We start from the raw sequence: 22,756 nt of genomic DNA, 5'->3' as shown, positions 1-22,756 counted from the left end.
TAAATAGGGAATCAACAGAATGCTGATGGGCTGAAGGTGCTATTTGTGGTTGTTGTTAAAAAAACACACACACATTAAACAAATAAAACCCATCCTCCTCCTCCTCCTCTTCATCATCTACCTTCATTCCCAGGAAGCTAGAAACAGACAAAAATGGTTCTCAATGTTGATTTCTTCCAAGTAGAAGTTTCCCTTGCAAATGGTTGTTGCTTTCCTAAGCTAGAATTCATCTTGTCAGATGAAATTCGTAAAAGTCAGGTTACAGGAATTTATAAACACTGGCTTTCTTTTTGGGTATAATTTTATGGCCCTTAGTATTAAATAAACACAGGGATCTTTAGATCAAGGGTTCTCAATCTATTTTGTTCCATGGACCTTTTTGCCAGTCAGGTGAAAAACAAGGACCTCTTACTAAGTCCACACTATATTGTGTATTACTTAATAAATATATCACACCTGCACCAACAAGTTCCCCACAAGAATAATGTTTTTTGAATTTCAATTCAAGCTCATGAACCCTGGTTAAAAACCCCTGCCTTAGATTCTCATGGAAATCTGACCTTATAAAATTAAGTAAAATAAAAGAAACAGTAAAAGCCACTGCTATTTCTCAGCTCATCCAAAACTAGCTTTTGTTTGAATAAGTCATTTTTCTTGCTTTGCTTTCACTTTCTATGAGGACAAAGAAAACCAGACAGAAAGGATAATTTTCCCAAATGCCTGGAAGACAAATTTTCTTGAAAAGGTGGATGGCAAAGAAGGAAGTTATGAGTTTTGCTTTGTTGATTTTCTCATGCTATGCTCCTCTGTCAGCAGTGAGACACATGAAAATATTAGCATTTTATGATATACTACACATGTACGTTTTGTATATTCAGAAAATACACACAGTAGGAAGTTGAGGAAAGTGACCATTTTATTTCTTTGATGACTTTTTGACATTAAACATTTTTATGATCAGTTATCAGCCATATGTAGCAATTGGTAGCTTAAGAAAATATATTATCAGGGATTCAGCAAAAAGATCCATTGTGTGGATCAATGAAGCACAGAAACTGTCTTCTATTTTATTTCTTTAATATATAATTGTACTTTGTAATATCCTGGAAATACCTCTTGTATTTGAATCCTAAGGCCACGTCTGTGTAACAAAATTAAATGTAGTAGTAAATATTTTTCTTGACAGTATGCAGTTTGTTTTTACTAAAGGCCTTTCGGGGACTCGTGTAGCAAGCAGTAAATATGATTTTATCTTTAAAATCTATATATTAAAACTGTTTAAAATTATGTTTCTTTACCATACATTTGTAGTAAAATTTACTTATATTTTTAAACTTTTATTTGTATGTCTAGTCTTACCAACTGCACTGCTGAGGGAAAGGTGGGTAACGGGGTGGACAGAGCAGATGCTGTATTGGGTAAAGCAATAGGATGAGTTTTCATTGGGTGTCTGGTAAATGGGATCACATGTAATATGAAGGTGTCTAGATACTCCAATTCTCCAAAATTAGAAAAATTTTACCCTTACATTAATTGTAAATCTTCTTTTACTCTTTCTGATACAAGGCATATATTATAACCTTATTTTTAAGAAGAAGTCTATTTAATGTTCATATGGACAAGAACAGTAATCCCAAATAATTTGATAATTCATGCTTGCCTCTGGGAACACAGGTTTTCTATCCTTAAAAGATGTACAATTTAGTTGCAAAAAATAAAGGACATAAAAAGAAAGATGCATGGTAATCCAACTATCTGAAAATGTGGGTAAAATAGCTAAAGGCTTATAGGGCTAGAGAAGAATGATTTATCATCAAGTGCATGGATACTGGAGGAATTGCCATTTTATATTGTGTCTGGTAAATGACTCATTGGAAGATCTCCTCAAATTAATTTGAGAGAGTATTCTTGTAAATTTCCCCCATTAAATGTCCAAATTAAATTTGACTCCCTCAACCCCAGAGGTACACTTTGACTTTTCTGTTAGTTTCTGCTTTTACTGAGATTCCAGTGTCTCTCTTGCTGTAAGTGCTGAGGAGAGAAAAATCTCAGGTGTTTTAGAATGAAATACAGCATTGCTATTGAAGAAAGAAGAACAGATGGCAACGAAAGATGAAACAAGGCTGTGCTTTTGTTGTCTTTTTCTCTGAATGTATTTAGGTTTTCTAAAAGATATAGAGACCAGTTTTATATTTGACATACACAGACTTATTTCTTAAAAGTAACTGAAATATTTTTTTAATTTTAAAAATAAAATTTGCTCTCAAAATTCTACAGACATTAATTTTTAATCTATTATATCTCAGGTGTATTGTGCCAACCTACAAAGATTCAACTGGAACAAAACAGTGATGGTCCTTGACTTTCAGAGGATAGATGGCTTGTTTATAGGGGATAAAGAATTAAAGAAAAAAAAAGTAAATGAGTATTTTCTGTGAAATGTGGTTAAGTGCCAAGGGGGAGGAGAGTGGAAGATATGGAAGCACATTCCAGGGGAATCTAGCCACTTTAAGGAGCAATCAGGAAGGCTTCCCAGAAGAAGTGGTGTCTGGTATATAAAATGAAAGAGTGTTAGAATTTGGTTACATAAAGTGGAGGGGAAGATTGTTCCATGAAAGTCAAGAGCAAGATCAATGTTCAAGAGGTGAAGAAAGCATGCACAGTTGAATAATAGAAAGAACAGAATGCTTAAAGTTTAAGTGAATGCATGGTAGGAACCTGAGAAAAAAGGGCTGGAGTTTCAGGCATGGTCCATGTTTACCAAGAGCCATGTAAACTTCACAAAGGTATTTATGTTTTGTTTTTAGATAGATCACTCAAGATTTTTAAAGATTGGTGTAATATGATTAGATTTGCATTAGGGAAGAATTACTGTAAATACCTTGTGTAGAGGAAAAGGCATGAGTTCAAGTAGGGCAAGCAGTTAGAAAATCTTGCAGTAATCCAACTGAGAAATGATGAATTGTGCTCTGGATTCTGATGGTGGAAGTAAGGATGCAGAAAAGAGAGAGGATTTGAAAGACAGATGAGAGGGAAAGCCATAAAAAAAGATACAGTGATTACATAGGGGTGGGGAGTGAGGTTCAGGGAAGAATGAAGGACAACTCTCTGACTTCTTTCTTAAGCAGTTGGTTAGAAATGGTTCCATTCATTGAGTTAAATTTATTGAGGTGTCTAGAGTTTTTATCTGTTATTATATATACCCTACAAAAGACAGCACAACTGGAAAAGAGAGCTCAGACTTTGAGAGTAAATGGACTTAGATGTGAATATTTGAATTCTGCCTCCGAATTGTACTTTATTTTATTTTTTTAGAGACTTTTATTTATTTATTTTCCCCCCTCCCCTCCCCTTCCCCTCCCCCTCCCCTCTCCCTCCCCTCCCCTTCCCCTTCCCCCTCCCCTTCCCCTCCCCTTCCCCCTCCCCCTCCACTACCCAACTGTTTTTGCTGTCTGTGTACATTTGTTCTGTGATCTGTATCTATTTCTCTTTTTGTCTTCTCATTTTTTCTCCTCTAGGATTCACTGGGATTCCAACGTGGGGACCTCTGATGTGGGGAGAGTTTCCCTGTCAGCTGTACCACCTCAGTTCCTGGTTTCTGCTGCACTTTACCTTGAATCTCCCCTTCATCTTTCTGTTGTTGCATCATCATCTTGCTTCGTGACTCATTTGCGCAGGCACTTGGTTTGCCATGCGAGCACTGGATCGGCACACAGGCACTGCCTCGCCACATGGGCACTCATGCGGGCACTCGGCTCACCAGGTGGGCACTCACGTGGACACTCAGCTCATCTCATGGGCACTTGGCTCATCATGCAGGCACTCACACAGGCATTTGGCTCGCCACGCGGGCACTCGGCTCGCCTTGTGGGCACTTGACTCACTGCGCAAGCGCACTTTCTCTTCTTTTTCATCAGGAGGCCCCAAGGATGGAAACTGGGTCCTCCCATATGGTAGGTGGAGGCCTTATTACTTGAGCTACATCCACGTCCCTCTAACATGTACTTTAGGGAAGTTAACTTAAACTGTATGTGCACCTGTTTTCAATAAATTGCCAATAATAGTGTCTAACTCAGAAATGTTGCATGGATAACCAATAAGACGTGAAATAGCTGACAGAGTGCCATCAACAGTGGGCACTCAATATTGCTGTGGTTATCTACTTATGTTTTTATTGCCTCCATTAAAATGCAAACTTCTTACAGAGGAAAGAGGCTGTCTTTGCATCACCAAGTACCTAAAGAACTGCCAGCTTACATTAGTCTGTCAATAAAAATTTTTGACTGTGCAAATAAGACCGTTACTACATAGGCAATTTAGTTTGCCTTTCTCAAACTCATGTGGCAAAAACATGATAAAGAGAGTAAGGATAAGTCTTATTATTTGTGACAAGTTCTTTCTAAATGCTCTCAATATTTCTGTTAAATGTGAAACCTCAAAAACATTTGTGTTTATAGGAAGATGCAACCAGTGATTCACTAGATGGCACCAAACCATTGCCCTAGAGTAGAATCAAGGAAAGTGAGTGTGCGTGTGTGTGTATATGTGTGCTTGCAGTGCAAGGTGGTAGGGGGTGGAGAGGACTAGAAAGCCTCTACATTAAATACACATTGGTTATCTCAGGGTATGTGTAAGTGTTTTAACTTTGCTTTGTCAGTCAAATTCTCACATGCATATAATTATATTCTGTACATCTAGGAATGTGATTTGATTTAATTAAACACTGGGGACTTCATTCTACTCTGTCTCTTACAAGAGAGAATTAAACACTTAGGAAAGAGCATTACTGTACTTCATTTAGGCCATGAGGGTGCACTGCTTTTGAAACATTTTTTCTAATTTCTTCTTTCTCCAAACCCTTAACTCTCTAATAGACATAAGCTGAATGGTGCCTTAGTGGTCTCAATGACTGGTTGTGAGTCCTTCAGGCCTTATTTATTATTTGTGAGTAACTTAGACCTTGCAGGGAATAAGGCTAATTTGCTTTCAGTGTCTTAAAATTCATGTGATGTACTCTTGTGGCATTCTACCTAACAGTAAATCCATTGAAGAGGTGAGTGGAAACACATCCATCATTGCTTCCCGATCCATTTCTACCTTCTGTTAATTGACTCTTATGTGTTTAGGCTTTTGTGGACAATGAAGATGCCTTTGATGAATGAGCCTTCTTGTACTTAGCATACACCTTATCTCCACATACGGCGCCTTTGCATGTGGGTTTAGATCTAAGCCCCCTCTCAATATAGAGGTGGAGTGGACATCATCAACCCAGGGTCCACAGGATGGAGGAATAAAATATGGATTAGAGTGAACTTATTGGTATTCTACTATAGAACTATTGTGACTAGTAATAGAAGAAGCTGTAGGATTGATCTAGAGAAAGTGGCCAAAGTAGTTGCTGAGGGCAGGGAGAGGGAAGTAGAGATGAGATGTGAGGGCATTTTCAAGACTTGGAGTTGTCCTAAATGATATTGCAGGGGCAGATGCTGGACATTATATACCCTGTCATAACCCACTGATTGTACTGAGGGAGAGTGTAAACTACAATGTAAACTGTAATCCATGCGGTGCAGGAGTGCTCCAAAATGCATTCACCAAATGCAATGAATGTGCCACAATGATGAGGGAGGTTGTTGATGTGGGAGGAGTAGGGGGATGGGGGCTGGGTATGTGGGAACCTCTTATATTTTTTAATGTAACATTTTTTGTGATTTATGTATCTTAAAAAAAACTAACAACTTAATAATAATAATAAAAAGGAATAAAAGGGTGAGTTGGTTCTCAGGGCCCAGAATTCTTCATCTATAACAAATGTACCACTTCCAAGGCAAATCACCAAGAACAGAGCCCTATGCAAACTAGTCTTATGTACTGTCATTTACAGAAAAACTTTAAGCAGATATTTTATGAATTAAGAAAACATGCATCTGGATAACTCTTTATAACTTCCAAAATAACTTGGACATTGAAAGACCTGAAGTAATTCCTGGTTTGAGATTTTCTTCTTATACTGTTTAGTGGAGACATCATTATCAAGCTATGTTCAAGCTAATATGTTCATTGAATTAAACTTCTTTTTCTTTTTAAAGATTTATTTATTTATTTTATTATTTATTTCTCTCCCATTCCCCCTCCCCCCCCAGTTTTCTGCTCTCTGTGTCCATTTGCTATGTGTTCTTCTGTGACCACTTCTATCCTTATCAGCGGCACCAGGAACCTGCGTTTCTTTTTGTTGTGTCAGCTCTCTGTGTGTGTGGTGCGATTCCTGGGCAGGCTACACTTTCTTTTGCTCTGGGCGGCTCTCCTTACGGGGTGCACTCCTTGTTCATGGGACTTCCCTATGCAGGGGACACCCCTGAGTGGCAGGACACTCCTTGCTCGCATCTGCACTGCTCATGGGCCAGCTCCACACGGATCAAGGAGGCCCAGGGTTTGAACTACGGACCTCCCATGTGGTAGGCATTAACAGTAAATTCCACAACTTGAATTGTAAAAGTAGAGCATATAAAGGAGGTTTTAAGTGCTATGTCAAATAAATCATTTTTCTTTCACTTACTCTTAATCACCTCTATGCCTTTCAATTTAAATACTATGTGGCCAAAAGGAAGCATTTTAAAATAAGTAAAATAGATAGTTCCTTGTTATTAAAACAACTATCTTTGTTCTGTTGAAAAGTTAGAAATTGTTACTATGACTCCTTTTAGAATCAATTAAATCATAAAATATTTATTGAGTAATTTTTCTTTGCCAGGCATTTTTCTAAGTGTTGGGAGGTACAACAGTTAGAGTAAAAATGATTATCCTCATGGAACAAAAGTATAGCAAGGGAGACACTCAATTACATATACAGGGATAATAAAAAGTTCAGCCATTTGTGGATACCAGGGCCGAGACCACCTACCAGGAGCCAATAGTCTAGTACGAGTGGGCAAATGATGGATTCTGGCAAAATACGACTTTTAAATTAGACCTGAAGAACAGAAAAGAGTCAGTCATACATGGCAGGTGAAAGTGTACTATTGAGAAGGGAAGAGGAGGAAAGAGTATTTCAAAAGAAGGAAAAGTTAGCATTCCATAATGGATCCATGGTAAGAGAAAGTAAAGTACATATGACCAGGATACAGAACTTGCATAGGGAAGTAGCAGGACCAAGTATGGAGAACAGGAAGGGTAACAGGTGAAAAGCCCCCTAAGCCACAGACTGTATCCTAGGACACAAGGAATCCATTAGAGATCTGAAGCAGAGTGACATAATTTCGCAGTTGTACTTCAAAGAGTCCTTTCAGCAAACTGTGCACAATGGGTTGCATATGAGCAAGAGCTTGAGTCCTGGAATGTAGCTAATTGATTGTCAGGAGGCCAGTTATAGATGAAGGAGTGCGAGCCTTTCTTGATGAGAAATGGGGAGCTGAGGATTTCTGTACATGCATTTAGCCTTAGGATTTATATTATTTCCATCTGATTCCTTTTGTTGGATTCTTTCAGAAATACTGGGATGACTATGGGGAGGTGGTAAGGTGGGGGAGGCTAAGGTGGTGATTTTCCATATTGTTTTGAGACTGCAAATAACTCAAGGTGACACTTTTTATTTACTCTTTTTATCACTTGAATTGCATTTGTAAAATAAGTCTTAGAATGTTTTTGTAAATTCATTCCAAACTCTATTTTAAATGCTTGCATTTACTCACTGAAGATTTCTTTATTTGAAATTGATCAATCGTTTTTTTTCCACTCAAATGCTTTATTCCTCTCCCCAGTTTATTTCTTATTCCAGAAGAGCTTTTCTTTACCTTCAGAGAACACTTTTCTATGGCTTTTGAATTGCCCTCCCTGTCATGTCACATCATGTCAACAACTAAAATCTGTTCCTGAGTGAACTTTCAATGCCCTCCTGATCCAATTCATGGCCACTTCTTTATTTTGCATTTAAATTGCCGACTATTCTATGATGACTTCAAATGAACAATTAGCTCATAGATACAATGGAAGAGTTTGACCATTGAATCATAATGATTCATAATTGAATCAGTTTGAATCATAAATTTTAGGAGGCCAGTACTAGGACTCAGAATCCATGTCACTTGTTTGGCTGCTTGGAGAACAGGAAATGATGATTTGAGTAGTTGCCTTGTTTTTATTTCTTGAGTAGGTCAGAGTAGCGGGTGGTGGAATTTATTTTTGTTTGCTTTAATTATTGCTCTTTCACATTTGGACCCAGGGTAACTTTTTCCCCAGTCTCTACCTTTTCTACTACCCAAAATGCCACTCCCTCCCCCTGCCAAGCAATGACTGACCAACACATATTGTCTGTCTCTATAAAACTTATTTCCATTAGTGTAGCTAATAGAATTGCCTGTATTTGCACCACTCTACCACCAAATGGTAAAGTGGTGCTATGAAAATCATGCATCTGTTAATGAAATAATATTGAGACATGTTTAAGTCATTAAGAAACACTTTACACTTAGAAAGCAGCCAGTGGTTTCCCTATAATTAGGTAACTTATGACTATTTGCAAAATGTAAGGATGCAGCTTTCATTGAAACTACTTAAAAACACAGTTTAGAAAGACAAATGAAATCGTTCTACTTACTTAGCTTTTTCATGCAGTCACGGAGTCTGGTTTCCAAGCTAAGCACTCTTTGATGTAGTTCTTCATAGTCATAGGCACCAATTTCCTCCTGAATCCCCGTGAGGACGGCAGAAAGATTCCGGATTTCTTCCTTGAACTGGGTGATGAGTTTGGCATCTGTTTTGTACTGTTCTAGCACTGGGATTAAGGGTAGAAGTTCGTCCATCTTCTCTTTCAACTCCTGTGAAAAGCAGCCAATTGTTCCTGAGAGTCATTTAGTAACAGATCAAGCAGTTAAGTTCTTTTGAATATAATATCTAAAGGAGATTATTAAAATAGCTTCAAAATTCCTCATTGATTTTTGGTTGAAATTTGGTATTTTGTGGAAATATAAGCAACCACACGATCATTAGTAGTAAATTCACTTATCTCAGCTTTTCTATTCAAGAACCTCTTTTTAAATAGTTACATGCTTTTCTATAAAACGACTTGATCCTTATCATAATTAGAAAATCTTGCAATGGCAGACATTATTAGTTTATGTATTATCTCCCTTTCTGGTAGCATTTTATAAAGAGAACAGTGTATTGTTTAGTTAGAAAATACAAGCTATATCTAGCTTCAGATTACTTATAAGTTTAAATAAAGGTATTGGAAGTAGGTCAAATATTCTTTTCCTAATTACTCATCAGTCACTGATTATCCATATTAAAGGGATAATTATAGGGGATTTTAGATCTTGGGCCCGCTTTGCACTCTGACTTAGAATTTTTCCATTCATCTATCTACCACTCTAAATTTCCATTGTACCATTGCTTGGGTCTTCCTAGCTTTCTTTAATATCCATCTTAGCACAACATCATTAGGAAGGTAAATTCAGCAAGCATAATAAATCTTGCAAAGCTTCCCAAAGCTCAAAGGGATGTATGCTGCCGTTTACCATTTTGAATTATATTGCCCACACTCTGACTCCACTTGCCTGAGCAAAGATAATTTAAAGGTCATTATAGTAAGAGAGAGTTGCTTACCCAGATAGTGAATTAGCACTTTCGGTGATCAAGGTGCTCAAAGTTTATGAAACAAAAGAGCCAGTTGCACAGAGTTGTTTGAAACAGAAACATTGATTTTGCCAAGAGAACAATAAATTGATGCCGCTGACCTGGTATCCCTCATTCCTAGCCATCACAGGACTGAGCCACACCTGCAGCTTCACCAGCAATTTCTAGAGGTGTCACCTTTTCTTTTTTCCCTTTAACTTGCAAGAGGTAGTGGGATCAGAGAAAATATTTAATGAATTTTATTCAATTGCAAATTTATTTACTGCAGACGATATCATTTGTGGAAAGAGCTATCACTACCATGATCACTTGAGAATAATTCATGGGTGCTGTCAGAAACCATGCTGTACACTAACTAATTTAAAGAGCTAGAAATTGGATTTTTAAATTACATTTAGAGGTTATTACTATAAATGCATTAAAATAGCAGGAGCTCCCATTGTTGTCCTGATTTATGTGCTTATGCTTCTTGTGGGGAAATTTCCACTTGCTCTGTAAGCTTGGAATTCCTTGAATTTATCTATATGTGAGTGAAGAGTGGGAGGGTAAAGAGAGTCTTAATAATGAAAATGATAGTAAATGTCACAACCAAAAGGCAGAATTACAGAGCTCTGCTGACTTTGGTGGCTCATTTTGAGTTAAATTTATTAGTTTGAGCATCTTGTGACATCCCTAAAGGAAGTCACAATTGCTTCATTAGAATTTTTAATGAGAACAGTTCTATTGGCACCATTTGCTGCATATTATAACAACTGTCACAATGAAAGGTCTTACTTTCTATTAGGGGCATATAAAAAAATAGGTCAGTTGAATGTCAAAAATTTGGTGGCTTTTGTTTCTTGAAGAAAAGTGGGTATTTATTTTTTGATCTTTGAAAAATTCATAATTTGATCACTGTCAGTATATTCTTTTTTTAACTTTGTTTTCAAAGAAGTTTTAGATTACAGAAATGTTACATCAAAAAAATAAGGGATTCCCATATACCCCAACCCCTAGCCCTCTCACAATTTCTGCTATTAATAACATTATATATAAGTGTGGTACATTTGTTAAAATTGATGAACAAATATTGAAGCATTGCCACTAACAATGATCTATAGTTTATATTATGGCTTATACTTGGCACTGTATAATTTTATAGGTTTTGTCAAAATGTATAATGACCTGTATCTGTCATTGCAATATCATGAAGAACAATTCCAATGCCCTAAAAATGTCCTATGCTCCACCCATTCTTCCCTGTCCTTCCCCTCAGAACGTTAGGCGACCCCTGTCTTTATATCAATGTTACAAGCTCTTCCATTACTAGAATAATAATAAGCCTACTTTAGTCCATAGTTGCATTCCCCCCTTATGTTTGTGCATTCCTCAATCTTGAGGATTTTGGAATGGTGATGTATACTCTGCTTCAGACTAAAATGAGGATTAGGTTTTATGAAGTCAGTAAATTTTGAAGCTTAGGAAAATGAGAGAGCAGTGGAAAACCCATCCAGTACATATATCAGATTCTTAAAAAGTTTTAAATAGAGTAGCAGGCACTCAACTGCTTAAGCCACATCCACCCACCCCACTTAAGTTTTTTATTTATTTATTTTTTATGCCCCCCCGCTCTTGTGGCTTTTTTTGCTTGCTGTCTGCTCTCTGTGTCCATTCGCTGTGTGTTCTTCTGGGTTTTTTCTTGTCTCCCTTTTTGTTGCATCATCTTTCTGTCCGTGGCACTTGCGAGCCTGTGGCTCTCTGCAGTGTGCGGGTGAGCCTGCCTTCACAAGGAAGCCCCAAGACGCGAACCCAGGGCCTTCTATGTGGTAGACAAGAGCCCAACTGATTGAGCCACAGCCGTTTCCCCATTTAAGGGTTTTGATAAAATGAAAATTGAGTAGCAGAGGAGAAATACTTTTGATTTGATAGAATTCTTTAATATTAAACTTATTTTTGGAATGTTCCATTTCTTCTTAAATGTGGTACCTCGAGCAAAATCTAATGCATGGTGGGACTCAATGAATAAATAAATTTAGCAAACACTTAATTGAGCATCTAATCATTGTCATTATTATTTTTAATTCGGAGAGTTAATATCTACTTAGATGTAGCTTTTGGGATTAGGAGTGCTAATTCTGGAGTTGGACTTTTTGAATTTGGTTCTTGCTACTAACACATATTAGTTATATAACCCTAGGCAAATTACTCATTCTCTTTGGGTATCGGTTTCTTTACCTGCAAGATGGGGATAAAAATAATGCCTACATTAGAGAATTGTTGTGAGCATTAAATTAGTTAATATATTTCAAGAGGTCAGAACTGTGCCTCGAATATGTGTTAACTGTTCAGAAAAAATATTATTGTTATTATTTGGATTTCAAAATATAATTTCAGAGTGTACTTGGCTCACATGAACTAGGAGAATCCAAATGATTATGTCACAAGGTGTTATCTGAAAATTAAGTTTTTTTCATTGGTAGCCTGGCTGCTGCCAAGCAAATTTATGTGATAGGCAAATTATTTCCTTTCTCTCACCTTGTATCTTTTCTGTTTCCTTGTTTCCTGTTTTTTCCTAAGGTTTTTCATAGATGCACATGCTGCCTCTTGTGTTCCCAGCACTGCCAGTGCTGGCATCCTCAAGCTGAGCCTTGGCTTTGCAGAGTTCTCATTCCATTATCCCTCTGAGCTTGTATGATTTGCACCAGACACCCTGAGCGTCTCATTTCCTCTCCTTCTGTGCCTCATCCTTTCTGCATGCTCCCCACATGCCTTCAGTACCAGTTTACCCATTCCCTACTTTGTTGATTGCCTCAGCATCACTTACCTTATCCCTCTATAGTCTATACCTAACCCTTAACTTTGAAAACTAACATTGAAAACCATTTGGTTTACTTGAACTTTCCAGCCGTTTTTTAAAATTCTTTCCTTTTGTTGGGGGAGGAGGAAGAAGTTTAAAATTGCTTTCTTGAATATTGCCAAATCATGTTATACTTTCACTGATCTTCTCTAAACAAAATTATTTATTCTTCCCTTTGTGCTCTTAAATGATGTATTTGCTTCTGTTTACTATCAATTTCACTTGCCTGTTTGCTATCAGTCTTTCAGAGAAGAGAGATTATGTATTATATATCCAGCAGAGGGTCCAACACTGCCTTGCACACAATGTGTGCTCAATCAACTTTGGTTAAAATTGATTCATTTGCTCCCCAGTCTTACATTCTCCTCTACTTATTACTCTCCCTTTAAATTCTTTATTCTTCCGGTTCACTCATTCTCTCACTGACATTAACTTTGGAATTTATCATACCTTTTAGTCCATCTCTAATTTGTTCTAACGTCTAAATCCCTGGCTTTGCTTACTTCTGTCTTCACCTTAATCTCCATGTCCAATACTCTCAACTTCCTTGCCTTCTTTCCTTCTGTTTTGCCCATCTGCTAAAACTTTACAAAATTGGTTCAGTGCAAGAATCTGTCTTCTACACCTCTCTACTCAACCTCCTGAGCACCACTGGAGAAAATTACAAAACCATTAAATTTCTACCACAATAAAATGTGCTATGGAGAGACCTTGTTGCTTATTCCTGACGAGCACTTCTCATTACACACACAAAACCCTTTGATCCTTGATGAAGTGCTTAAATTCAGGCCCACTCCCTTGCCATTAGCAGGGAATTGTTTCACTTCCTGGTTGGCAACCACAACACTTTTTTTAAACTGTGAAGTACTATACCTTTGTAAGGCATGCTATTTTCCTTTTAATAGGGGCACAAAAGACTTTATAAAAATATTTTTTAAATCCACAACACTGTCTTCTATAATTAATAAAAGTTCATAGTATGCTTAAAGGCAGTATTTCCCCTTTTTCAGTGTTTCTAGACCATCACCACTAAACTACTTAAAATTTAGAGAAGGACTATATTCGCATCAATTTATGACACAATCCTCTTTTTATATGTTTATATTAATGGTATTACATTTTTAAATAATTTGCCTCCACTGTATTTCTTCTCATATTAGCAGGATATAAAATCATCAGAAAAACATTAATAACTTAATTATTCTCTTATAAGAGACACAAAAATGCTCGCATATCTATCTAAAAACTCCACCTAGCTCTAGCAAGACGCAGATCTTTTTATAGTAAGTCTTCCATACACTTCTCCCAGCTAATGGTCAGTTTCAGTGGAGAGATGATTGATGTCCCCAGTGAGTCTTTAACCTTGCATGTACAGGCCAATGGACAGTTATTTCTAGCTGAGTGCCATGCTGGCTGTCTATTGCATTCATTATCTCATTTGGATTGACAAGATTGCAAAAGTCAAACCTACTTGGAAATGCTTGGTCATTAGTGTCTTCCGATCATCTTCAATCTGCCGAAACTTGGCCTTCAGCCCTTTCATTTGGGTTTCCATTTTTAAAACATATTGGAAATCTCTCTGAGTTCTCAAGTTTAAAACTTCAATAGACTGGGACATGTTCTGAACCTGTTAAACAAGAATGTTGGCTGTACATTATTGTTAGTTTACAGGTATATGCAAAGACTACTGAAGTAGCAAAAACAACATTAACATAAGGAACTAGAAGTTCCAAATACATAATCGCCTTTCTACACTACACATTTTTATTTTTGTAAGGAAAATTTTTTATGACAAGCCTTCAGAAAATACAGCAAGAGAAAATTATATCTAGGCAAGTGATAAGAAGTGCATGCTAACACTGGAAATTACTGAATATAAATATGAACTTAACAGATCAGAAAAATAAATGTTAAAAATAGAAATTTCATTCCAGGGCTTTGTACACATGCAATGCCCAACCTGTTAAATGTCAAAATAAGTTGTTTCTTTAAGTAATATGCTAACTTCTTAAAGGTTTGGGATGCTTAGCAACTGTAGATGGTAGTGAAGTGTCCAACAGACCTGGAATGGATTCATCCCAGTCCAGTTGTTGTTGTTGTTTTTCAAGCTATGTTGAAAGTGCACCCAAAGTTGAGATGGAACTGCCCCAACATGAGTGGGGGCAGTGTTAAGAAACCTTCTAGACTGAAGAGTGTACTATTAAAGGAACCTCAAAAGTGGCAGCTGTATCAGATGCTTGGTAAATAAGCAGTAAATACATGGTATATTGATGATACCATCTCAGGTTCATTGAGCCCCAGGCTATAGAAACAGGAAATAGGTGGCCTATAATGCCTACAGAAGTCAGAGGAAAGAAAGACTGCTCTAATTTTTGTGGCAGCAAAAACCTGGACAGCATGAAAGCTTTTAATAGTAGGGGAGATACTGAATGAATTGAGGAATGGGATATTAATAACCTAATATGTTAGATTATTTACAGTCTTGCTACTCAAAGTGCTGTCTATAGAGCAACTGTTTTGGCATTACTTGAGAGCTTGTCGGAAATGCAGAATCCTGGGGCCCACCTTAGAGCTACTGAATCAGAATCTTCATTTTAACAAGCCACCACACCCCCAACCCTACTCCTGCCCAGTGAAGTGCTGCTTGGCATAAGCATTGCTTTACATGGAGGGATTTCTATAATCTATTGTTAAGTGAGAAAAGCAAAGCATAAAGAACATTATACAATTTTATTTTATTCTAAATCGAACAGATTTTTTATCTTTGCACACACATATGTAACAGAAAATGGGATAAATAAGTAGAAACATACAGAGAAAAGTGTGGAAGAATTAGAACACCATATATTAGGGGTTTATCACCAGTTTTCTAAGTGAGGGTGGAGAAAGAAGAAAGGTAAGAAAATAAATATTTTAGAAAAGGGTCCCTGATAATTATAATATATATAAATCCATTTGCAGAGAATTATATATTTGTATACAGAAATAGAAACATGAGAAAATGGTCACCAAAAACTCGTGCTAGATTTCAAGTCAGTGTTATTTTGCTTTATATGTTCTTATATTATTCAATTTCTTTTTAACCGAACATGTATTGTTTACATAATCAGTGAAAGCTATTTAAAAAGTTATGAATTACAAATAAGGAGGGGAAATTTTTGTTATCAGGTGAAGCCACAAAGCCTAGTGGACCAGCCAGCTATAAAGAGCCCATGGTTGACTCCATCCTCAAGACTGAAACACCAGCTAGCAGTGAATTCTTCTGCCCTGACCTGTGTTGATTCCTCCACTTTTTCTGTCAGATAAAGTCATATTTTCCTGTTTCATTTTCCTCTGTTGTCTTGATTCATAGTCCTGCCCAATATTATTCCTGCTTTTTCTGGACAATTCAGTCTGGCTTACATAAAAATTAATTGGGTCATGTGTGCATTGAGTGGGAGCAGGGAAGGGGTTCTACTACGAGCTTTGTGAGGTTAGAGGATGTGTCTTATTCATCTTTTCTTCCCAAGACCTTGCACAGAACCAGACACAAAATAAGAGCTCAATAAATATCTATTGAATAAAAATATCTTATGTTTCCAATAGTAGTAATAGGTAACCAGAATATTCATATCTTAAGAAGAGTTTTCCCTCTTCTCACACTGTTTAAGGTATAACATTTTATGACTAGCAGGTATTTCTTAATTTGTAACTATACCTATGTTCAGAAAGCTCCATTTTTTAAATCTTTAGTGCAGTGTAAAATTACTTAGACAACATTGAAAGCATGGCAACTTGCAACTTGGATAAATGTAATGCTCTCAAAATAATTTTCAAACATCATTTATGGTTAAGCATGAATAAAGAAAAGCCATTTGTGTTAAGAGACAGTTCCACACATTTGAATACATCGTTCGTCTACGAGGACACCATCACTAGCATGGCCAACATCCTCCTAGAAATTATCACGTGCCTATGGCAGAGTCCATGTAATTCGAAAATCACTGGCAAGAGACTATATTCTGGATAAAGCTAAAATAAGCTCTCTTTTATTTTGCATCTGAGTTATCCTACCAAGTTAATTCTCAATTTTATTTGTGTTGTGGGAAAACATACTGAAAGAAATTTGCTGAGACTTGATTGTGACCTTCTATATTGCAGAATCATGGTCATTATAAGGGCTACATTTGGAGTAATGGCTGGAGATAGAGCTGTCTAATTGGCAAGGATTTGGCTCTGGGGCATCTTTTGCTTTTCCTGCTGGCTGTGTCTAGGATGGTTTAGTTTCCGCTAGTGGCAGGATCCACTGAGCATCAATTTTGTCCTCACCTGTACTGAAGATATACTGGCTGGGTACACACTAGCACCTACAAGGGGATGGCTCGGCTGTCGTTCCTCTTTTAGTTTGCTTGTCTCCGATGTTCTGAAATTCAGCTTTCCATTTGTGTCCCTGTACTTAGACCCTCTCTACATAGTTTGGCAAACTCATTTTATCCATTCACTGACAATTTACTTGAACTTTTTATTAAACCTTGTTTTTTTTTTGTATAAATAAAATGACTGAGGCCCTTCTGAAATAAAACTCAAATTAACTTGGGATTTTTACACTAATTCATAATTCGTATGGAGGCTACTTGGAAAATACACGTTCAAGGGTCCAAAATGTTTAGATAATACTGGGTTTAACGAAAATAAACAGATTTATTTCCTGTAGTACTTCTCAGAACCTTTAGTATTGATACTAAATACTATCAATGTATGATGGAAATCATAGAGTGAAGTACTGTATACATTTTTTCCCGAATTTATTTTATTGATGAGGATGCTGACAGAATTCTATTTCAAAAATCACACTTTAGGAAATACTGGCCTACACAGTGCAGGGGATCTTCAACTGTACAGAGAAACTACATAGCTAACAAACAAGAATTTGTGTTTAGGTAACAATTCTAGTTTTGCTGTACTAAGACCTAAAATACCGTGACACTACCTGTATTTTTCTAATATACATTGATATAAATACTCTATAAAAAATGTGACAGCCCATCACTTAAATCACCGTAGTAATTCTGAATGGTGTTGAAAAAATAGAGTTGGAAGAAACAGATCTGGGTTTCCAGTTCAACAACCTACTGACAGAGTGACCTTGGAAACTTTTTAAATTTTAAAAGCATATTTCCTTTTATGTAAACTCAGAAAGATAACTACCTTTGCTCAGAGAATTGAATGGGAAGGATACACATATACTACAAAAGAGCTATTATTATTAAAATTATCCTGCTTAGTAGCATTCCTTACTATATGATTAAATCAATCCTTTGGTTAACTTTGAATGGGCAGTTTAAAGGTCACACCTCTATTTGCCGTGTGGTACCTTGAACAGATGTGAAATTATAAAGTTGTCAGCAAGGGACTCGCTCAGCTTGAATAAGGAATGATTACAACTGAAAATGGGAGGATTGCATCCAGCATCCAGGTGGAATCTGAGCCTCCTCTTGACATAAAGGTGCAATGGACACAACCAATCCAGTGTCCACATAGAAGAGGTGGCATTGGATTGGGAAAAGTGGACATAATGGACAAAGGGTATGGGGAAAGGCAGGAAGAGATGAGAGGTGGAGGCGTCTTCGGGACATGGAGCTGCCCTGGATGGTGCTTCAGAGGTAATCACCGGACATTGTAAATCCTCACAGGGCCTACATGATGGAATAGAGGAGAGTATAGGCCATGATGTGAACCAATGTATATGAGGTGCAGAGGTGCCCAAAGATGTACTTACCAAATCCAATGGATGTGTCATGATGATGGGAACGAGTGTTGTTGGGGGGGGGGAGAGGGGGGGTGGGGGGGTGGGGTTGAATGGGACCTCACATATATATTTTTAATGTAATATTATTACAAAGTCAATAAAAAATAAAAAAATTAAAAAAAAAAAAAAAAAAAAAAAAAAAAAGGAATGCTTGTTTCCTTGGATCAATGATTGTTTTCGGATCAGTGCAGTAAGCCACTGTAACTTCCTTCCTTTAGGCCACTGTAAAATCGTGTACAAAATTTACCATTCTTCTGAAATATCGCTGCCAAATGGTAAATTTGGTAAATCCAACTTGTGGTGATCTTGATTTTGTTAATAAATTTTACTTTTTGTCCTTTTTAATTAATTTATTTATTAGTGAATTCTTGAAAATAGGATTTTCTAGAATTTATTTTAAATATTCAAATAAATTACATATTGGATTTGGTGGTCATGTTAATTTCCATGGTTTGCTTTCAACCAATTTCCTGGTTGTACTTAATTTGCCTTCTCTTTATCAGAGCTCTGGGACACATGGCCCTTTGTACCTGAAAGGGGTACTATCCACTTCCTGGCATTCATATTTTATTTGAATTTTTTCAATTGATTTTTGAAGAAACATCTGAATCTGTGTGTGGGTGAGTGAGTACATGCTTGCAATACTGAAAAATAGAAATTCAAATAAGTTTATTGTGTACAAAGACGTTTATCATCATAGTTAACATAGAAAAAAGATAATTCTGAGCAGAAAAAATTGGAGCAGAAAGCCAGTAATCTGAGGCAAAATGCAATACAAAGGATAGTTTTACTAAATTACTTACAAAAAAAGACCCACATATATTTGAAATGAATTTTTTTTCATAAAAATAAAGTCAAGATTGTAAAACAAATACTCAAGAATAATCAAAATTCATATGTCACAATTTCTAACAGTTAAGGCACATTATTAGTCATTAATATGTGTTAAAATATGCTCTTTTCTGAGAGTCAGGTCTTGAGGAAGCTGGAAGGAGGGGCTCTTGTCATAGAGGGAGGCTTAAGAAGAGAGTGCATATAGGTGGTGGCAGCTCTTAAGAGAGGGGAAGGAAAACAGACTAATGCCCGTACAGAAGTATGATAAAAGTTCTCTTAAAAACCTCAGAACATCAAGGGACTTACAAATAATGTACAAAGAGGAAACTTATTTTTAATTATAAGACAATGGGAGAAAGTTACAATGGCTAGACATAAAATTAAATAAACTAGGAGTGTCTGATTAACAAACATGATGATTTAATTTTCCTGGCTTTTAAATTTCCTATAAAAAGTTCCTCTTCAGTGCCCTAATTGTGTGGATGGTCCTGGAAATGATATTGCACAGCATGAATTATTGAGTACAATGTCCTCCCAAAATACATACTACCTAATTTACCTTTTTATCCCCGATGCTATTTAAAATTCAAACATGTTGTCATCCTTCCATCAGTCTGGCCACCCCAGCTGTCCCACTATATTCAGAGCCCAGCACAGTGAAAATCTGAATGGAAATAATTGAAAGCACCATTCATTGGTTTCTTCTCCCCCCAAAACTAAACATAAATAACCTTTCATGAGCTGACTTTTATCTTTAAATGAGACTAAATCAAGGGCATTCTGCATTTGATTGTAATGGATCCGGTTTAAGTTAATTATATGGAGAGAATGCTATTGAATGAAATTGAAGAGCTTAATGTTCAAAGGGATGAGTTAGAGCGGTAATAAATATGTGGAATTATTCATTATCTGTCCTGATAGCGTGCATATTGCATGCTATTATTTTAACTTCCTTGCAAAGTTGCTAAAGGAATCCAAAAGTATGAGCTCAAAGAGCCTAGCATGATCTTAAGGACTGAGGCTGAATTTCTGGTTTTATTCTTGAGGGAAGACCAGCTGGATAGTTAAATATAGGGTGGAGAGGAAGACTTAGGAAGGAAAGGTTGGGGAAAGTAAAAAGTCAGATGAATAGGACCTCGTAGCAGGGAGCTTTCGATATTCCTCTGAAGGAGGATGAAAGAGCTTATTTAAGAAGGGAAACAAAAATAAGAGGACTCCTCATGTTTACCAGCTTTCCCATGTTTCCTTTTCAAAGTGTGGTAGATTTCAGTAAAAATATGGACAGAGGACACAAGGACACCTACCTTTTCCAGGAGTTGGCGAAGCTGCCTGCTTTTGGCATCCCGGGAACACAGATTTTGCTCTGGAGCAACCACGGTGCAAATGCATCGTCCGTCCGGATCCTGAGCGGAGCTGTACACTTGCCACCCTTCCTTGGGACTAATCTGAGTCTGAGGAAACCAACAGCGAACACACAAAACACAGACCCCCGTTACAGGATAAAGAGAATGGGGGCTTTTGGAATTTTAGGCGAAGCATCTTTAAAATTTTTTTTTCAAAGATGCTTGAAATTACATAAATACCACATCAAAAATATAAGGGATTCCGGTTCACCTCATCACCTCATCCCCATCTTCCCCCTTAACAACATCTTTCATTAGCGTGTTATGTTTGTTACAATGCATCATTTTTTGATAATTAATGTTTGGTAAAATTAAAAGAAAAAGTTGAAATAAGTTATGCAGTCAGAACAGCTGCCCAGAAGGAAACCTTTCCCTTTTTACTTTAGGGTACATATCATGAGCTGCTTATTGATCTCACATTACTTCCTAATGCTTCTTGTCATCTTTTGTCATTTTAGTGCAATTTTAGGACCATCTGACAACCACTTAATCACATATGAACCGTCTTTCCACACAAGATCTGTTAGCTTGTGCTTCTCAACAGTAAATAATTATTAGTGGTATTTTTTCTGATTATTATTCATGCATGATATTCTGAAGCAAAGCCCTGTCCTAAGGAGCTTCCCAAATAGTGAAGGCCCAATTATTAATAAAGCTGGAAAGATATCAAATGAAGATACAGGGTAAAAATAATTAGATCGGCACTGTTTTGCAAAGGCTGCCGAATCCCCAAGAGAAATTTTGTTTTTTACAAAAAAGAAACTTATTGTTATTATAAGACAAGGGAGGAAATTTACAATAGCTAGAATTGAAATTGAATAAGCTTGTAGGACCACCAAACTGATCTTCCCAAATTACCCCTGTGCAATTCTGCTACTTCCTTAGAACCTGAACCTGAAGTAGCATTCATGTTCCACTGTAGCCTCCCCCCTACTTATATTTCCAGTCTTTCCTTCTTTAGAATGCCTCCTTTGTCAGCCTTCAATTTACTCAACGCTTGGTGATTTTATCGAGAAGTTTTTCAGGAAGAACGGTACTTTGCTCATATACTCTCCATTGAACAAGTGTAAATATGGCGGCTGCCGTGGTGTGCCTCCCAGAAAGGTGCTCTTTCCTCCAGTAGTTAGGGGTGTAGGCAGCTCGACTCTCAGAGGCGTCTCTTTTAGGGGATTTCTTTGGCTGAAGAAGGACACCTCCCTGAAGCTCCCTTCTGTGGGCTTGCTATTTTGAGCTTGCTACTTTGAGTTAGCAACCCACGAGGACCGGGCAGGCTTCCACGGCTCGGCGGTGAGCCCCTAGGCCAGCGCGTAGGCCTAGGTTCTCCAGGTGTGGGGGACGCGCGGTAAAAACCACGGAGACAGCCTGTGAGAGTGAGCTAGTCCACTTTATTGCGGAAATACACTTGATTATATAAGGTCGGGTCAAGGGAGGGGTAGGAATGGGGGCGGATTAACTACGGGGCGGTAGTGGATAGGCGGAGCTGTGCAGGCAGCTATGAGGTAGACGGTGAAGGATAGCAAAGGCTGGAAAAGGGAGATAACAAAGGCTAGGAGGAGGGGTGAAGGGAGGCAGCAACAATTGCTCCTTTTGTTTTATAAAAAAAAAGGGCGTGAGAGAGTAGGGGGATGGGCTGTGGAGGGTGAGAGAAAAAGGGGGTAGAAATGACTGGCGATGGGCAAATGACATATCATTTGGCCAGAATGTATGCATAGCCCTTAGGATCGGTGCGTGCCGGTGCTAGACGAAATATCTAACATGATGTTGCGCACGCTTTTTTGGGGTGGATAGCGCTGTGGCTGGCTTAACCGCGAAGGACTCTCAGACGTATAGCAATAAAGGGGGGCGGAGGGTGCACCCAAGCCCTTTACGCCGAGGGAAACAAACCCGTGCCAGTGGCTAAGGTCAGGGAGTTTCACAGCAAGCAGCTTCACAGGCGGGAAGTACGGTGGGAAGGGGGGCGAGGACAAGGGCGAGATTGAGGAGCGAGATCAGAGGTAGCAAGACGGTGGTAATGGATTTGAACAAACGAGGAAAATACACTGTCAGCGTGATCTTTGGCAAGGCAGATGATTCGTCAAATGGCCCAAGGACCAACGGTGAGACCTAGGATGATGAGCAGAACTGGGGTTATTAGCGGGAGGAGATAGGGGAGGAGGGGCTGCAGGAAGCCCCAGGAACCAGCAGTTTGGGCTCGTTCAAGTCGGTGTTGGTTGAGACCTTTTTCAAGTTCTTTTAAGCTGGAGTCTACTAAACCGGTATAGTTGG

At 37.7% G+C, this 22,756-nt stretch overlaps 1 protein-coding gene across 2 annotated transcripts in view; it reads right to left on the bottom strand.

Moving 5' to 3' along the window:
- Nucleotides 1-22,756, bottom strand: part of OLFM3 (olfactomedin 3) — a 237,215-nt gene that overhangs the window by 24,395 nt on the left and 190,064 nt on the right. For both annotated transcript variants that reach the window (XM_004471667.4, XM_023582569.3), the window contains exons 2-4: nucleotides 20,393-20,539; nucleotides 13,938-14,093; nucleotides 8,594-8,813 (exon numbers count right to left, since the gene is read on the bottom strand). In XM_004471667.4, coding sequence (XP_004471724.1) covers nucleotides 8,594-8,813; nucleotides 13,938-14,093; nucleotides 20,393-20,539 — 523 coding nt within the window. The remainder of the gene's footprint in view (nucleotides 1-8,593; nucleotides 8,814-13,937; nucleotides 14,094-20,392; nucleotides 20,540-22,756) is intronic.

Source organism: Dasypus novemcinctus, chromosome 9 (genome assembly GCF_030445035.2).
Source record: "Dasypus novemcinctus isolate mDasNov1 chromosome 9, mDasNov1.1.hap2, whole genome shotgun sequence".
Taxonomy (NCBI): Eukaryota; Metazoa; Chordata; class Mammalia; order Cingulata; family Dasypodidae; genus Dasypus; species Dasypus novemcinctus.
This window is presented reverse-complemented; position numbering and strand designations above follow the sequence as displayed.